Genomic DNA, 3,603 nt, shown 5'->3' on the forward strand with positions numbered 1-3,603 from the left:
AGAATGAGATGCATGGTGTGCCAGGATCTGGAAAAGGAGCTGTTCCCTTTGCTGTGCACCAGGAGCATGGCTTAGTACTGTCTGGCTCAGTAACCAAGGGCAGCTAACACCCACTGATAGTCAGCTTCCAGCTGTAACATCTTCTGGGTGTTTGGGGTTTGGTTTGGGTTGTGTATTTTTGGTTTTGTTCCCCTTTCTCTTTTTCATGTGGATACAGTGCTGATAGAAGAGCCTGGTTTGGACAATTCCTGTTCCAGCAGGGCCCTTGCTCTGTCACAGTCAAGCCTTTCTCTGCTGTCCATCATCACTTCCCTGCTTCAGGCCACTGGAGGAAAACCTTCCTGCTCTCTTTTTCCCAGGTGGTGAAAGCATGTAATGAAGGTGTCAGGAAGATGAGCCGAACAGAGCAGATGATCAGCATCCAGAAGAAGCTGGAATTCAAGATCAAGGTACAAGCACAGGCTGCTAACACTGTGCAGAGACTGAACCAACAGCATCCAGGTGTTGTGTGCACGTCCATGGCAGCAGTAACCTACCTACACTCCTTTTACTGAGTGTCCAGTGGTGGCCTGGCCCAAGTTGTCCCTTGCCAAGGCCTTTGGAGGAGATGCTGCTGCTGGAGGCACTGCATCCATGCCTGAGGTGTCCACACACACGTGCTGCAGAGGCTGGGGCAGCACTGAGGCCAGCACGTTGTGTCTGTAAAAATCCAAAACAATTTAAAGCTGGAAAATCCCCAAGTGAAGCCTGTCCTACCATATTCATTCATAGCTGCTTTTGTGTGTTAGCTGCAGTCTCTAATTACCTGCTGATGATCCATTTTGGCTCCACTCAGGGAATGACCGAGTCAATATTTAGGGGTAACCAACTAGATCTCATTTAATATCTGCCACAAAATCCCAGTGCTGAGTACAGAGTTGCCAATTCTTTTCTTCCAGATCTCATTTAATGTCTGCCACAAAATCCCAGGGCTGAGTACAGAGTTGCCAATTCTTTTCTTCCAGATCTCATTTAATATCTGCCATAGAATCCCAATGCTGAGTACAGAGTTTCCAATTCTTTTCTTGACTGCTACAAAGAAGCTTCCCTGATCTGTCTGCTTCACAAACTTTAAGGAGCACATTTAGCTTCCCAGCAACCTTCTTACGTGCCTGAGGAAGCAAAGCAAAAGAGTTTGAGCCCACGTGTTTGCAAAGCCACACTGTGTGCCCAAGAACTTGATTCTTCCAGAGCACTTGAGCAGTGTGTCAGGGCTAGGCCACGGGCCAGCACGAGGCTGGGGTAGCTACAAGGCTGCCTTGGCCTCTTCAGCACCTCCTGTGGCTTTCAGCACCTTCACCTCCTAAGCCCAGGGGTTTTTGCTGCTCTCCTGATCTCTGCTCTCCTTCCCTCCCCCTCCCAGTCCGTGCCCATCATCTCCCACTCCCGCTGGCTGCTGAAGCAGGGGGAGCTGCAGCAGATGAACGGCCCGAAGACCTCACGGACGCTCCGCACCAAGAAGCTCTTCAGAGAGATCTACTTGTTCCTTTTCAACGATCTGCTGGTCATTTGCCGGCAAATTCCGGGGTGAGGACAAAGTTCAGGTAGCACGTGGGGCACCTCATTAGTCCTCTTTGCCCCCCTATGTTTATCCAAGCTGTGATGCTGTGCCCCAGTCCTGTCCCCTAGGCACGGGGAGGGCACCCCGGCCTGACCTGTGCTCTCCCCTCCAGCCTTTGAGCTGACTCTTCATAGGTGGCACAGCTCTCTCCAGCTGAAAATATATGCCAAATAGAACTTGAGCAGATTCCAGGCCAGGTCTGCCAGCAGGGTAAGCATGCATGTATCCACCAGTTTCTACAGAGCAGCAGTGAGCTCCATCAGCCGTGGGCTGACCCAGGAGGCATGTCTTCTTGTCAAGAAGTGATTTTTGACTCATCGCTGCTGAAGAACAGCTCAGGTTTAGTCAGTCAAAGTTCTAAGGAAGGCTAGAGCAGCAGGGAGGGGTATAAATTCAGGCCTGAGGCTACAGTTATATTTGACATGGTGTAACCTGCCTCAGGAGGAGGAGAATGTCACCACGCTTAGATCTGGGTCTTCTGCAACTAGACACGAGTGAAGCCCAGCAGCAGAAGCAGACAGGTCCTGGAGAACAGCACCTTCTTTGTGGCTTCAGCTGGACCCACCAGTAGGGAGCATCTCGCCAGGCCAAGGCTGCTCATAAACGTGTCGCCAGGGTGTCTGCACACCTGGAAATATTGGCTTCTGCAGCAGCTTGTGTCCAGAAAACACAGAGGCAGTTCACAAACAGGAATGAATCGAGCCTCACAGTCCCCTTGGAGGGAGCTCCGTCTGTGTTTTGTGCATGGGGAGCTCAGACCAAGCGAGCAGCTTGTTCTAGGCCACGTGGGATGCTGAAGGCAGAGCAAGGAGAGGGGTTCTTGCTTTGTGGTGGGGTTTTGTGGCCACCCGCTCAGGACAGTTTTCTTCCTCCTGCAGTCCTGGGTGGCTGAACCCAGCTTCTCCTGGGGCGACTGCAGCCTGTCCTAATCTCCTCTCTAACCTCTCCCAGGGACAAGTACCAAGTGTTTGACTCGGCTCCCCGGGGGCTTCTTCGGGTAGAGGAGTTAGAAGACCAGGGGCAGAGTTTGGCCAACGTCTTCATCTTGAGGCTGCTGGAGAACGCAGATGACCGGGAGGCCAGCTACATGCTGAAGGCATCGTCCCAGTGAGTACAGCAGGCACCCAGCAGCACCCAGCACTGCTCCCTCCCAGCACCCTGAGCAGGGCCCAGCTCCCCACGCTCACTCACAAAGCAAAAGCAAGGGGACTGTATGCTGTGGATGCTCCAGCAGAGCCCCTGGCTCCTTCACAAGGCTCAAAGGCCAGGCCACACTCGCCCTGTGGAGCAAAGTGTCTTCTGCTTGCTGGCACAAGTGGAGCAGAGTCCTTTTCCTCAGCGCCTCCCACTGCCAGTGCTGATCCTGCACAGCCCTGCTGCTGCTCGGGGACTCCTTGTCTCCCTGGAGACAGGTTTTTTTGGCTCCCTGATTTTTCACTCCAGGCTCCAACAAGCTCAGACTGGGCGAATGATTCAGCTGCAGTAACACAGACCTGATTGTTCTGGAGCCCAGGGCATGGCTTTCTCATTGACCCAAGCCTCACCAGCCCACCTTTTCTGGGCACAGCACCTGTGCCATGACAGTTGCACCCATCCCACCAGCTGAGCAGCTCCTGGAGGTGATGTTCACCCCCTGCCTGAGGCCACTTTGCTGTCAGTAGGCCAGCGTTTGACACCTGTATCCCTTGAACGCCAGCCCCAGATGGGACCACATCCCTCTGCAGCCCCAGGGGCTGCACCCTGCCCCCCTCCCAATGTTGTGCAGCACCAACATCATGCAGAGAAGCCCCCAGCAGAGGGAGGAACTGCACCTTCTCCCCAGAGAGGCGACTGCAGCCCTGCTGTACTGAAAATAGAGATGCCAGTCACGTTATGCAGGGCATGCACCCACTTGATGCCTGCGAGGAGGACAATAAACCAGGGCAGGGCTGGGCTGGGCTGGGGGCAGGCAGGTGCAGTCCTGTGCTGCTGCAGCCTGGCCCAGCTCCTGGATGGGCACCAGA

General features: G+C 54.1%; 1 protein-coding gene across 1 annotated transcript in view; it reads left to right on the top strand.

Moving 5' to 3' along the window:
- Window positions 1–359: 359 nt before the first annotated feature.
- Window positions 360–3,603, top strand: part of LOC103781894 (ephexin-1) — a gene marked incomplete at its 5' end in the record, with an annotated part of 6,059 nt that continues 2,815 nt past the window's right edge. The window contains 3 exons of the mRNA XM_008949621.1: window positions 360–449; window positions 1,403–1,566; window positions 2,552–2,707. Coding sequence (XP_008947869.1) covers window positions 360–449; window positions 1,403–1,566; window positions 2,552–2,707 — 410 coding nt within the window. The remainder of the gene's footprint in view (window positions 450–1,402; window positions 1,567–2,551; window positions 2,708–3,603) is intronic.

The sequence above is a fragment of the Merops nubicus genome, unplaced genomic scaffold, assembly GCF_000691845.1.
Source record: "Merops nubicus isolate BGI_N331 unplaced genomic scaffold, ASM69184v1 scaffold31171, whole genome shotgun sequence".
NCBI lineage: Eukaryota > Metazoa > Chordata > Aves > Coraciiformes > Meropidae > Merops > Merops nubicus.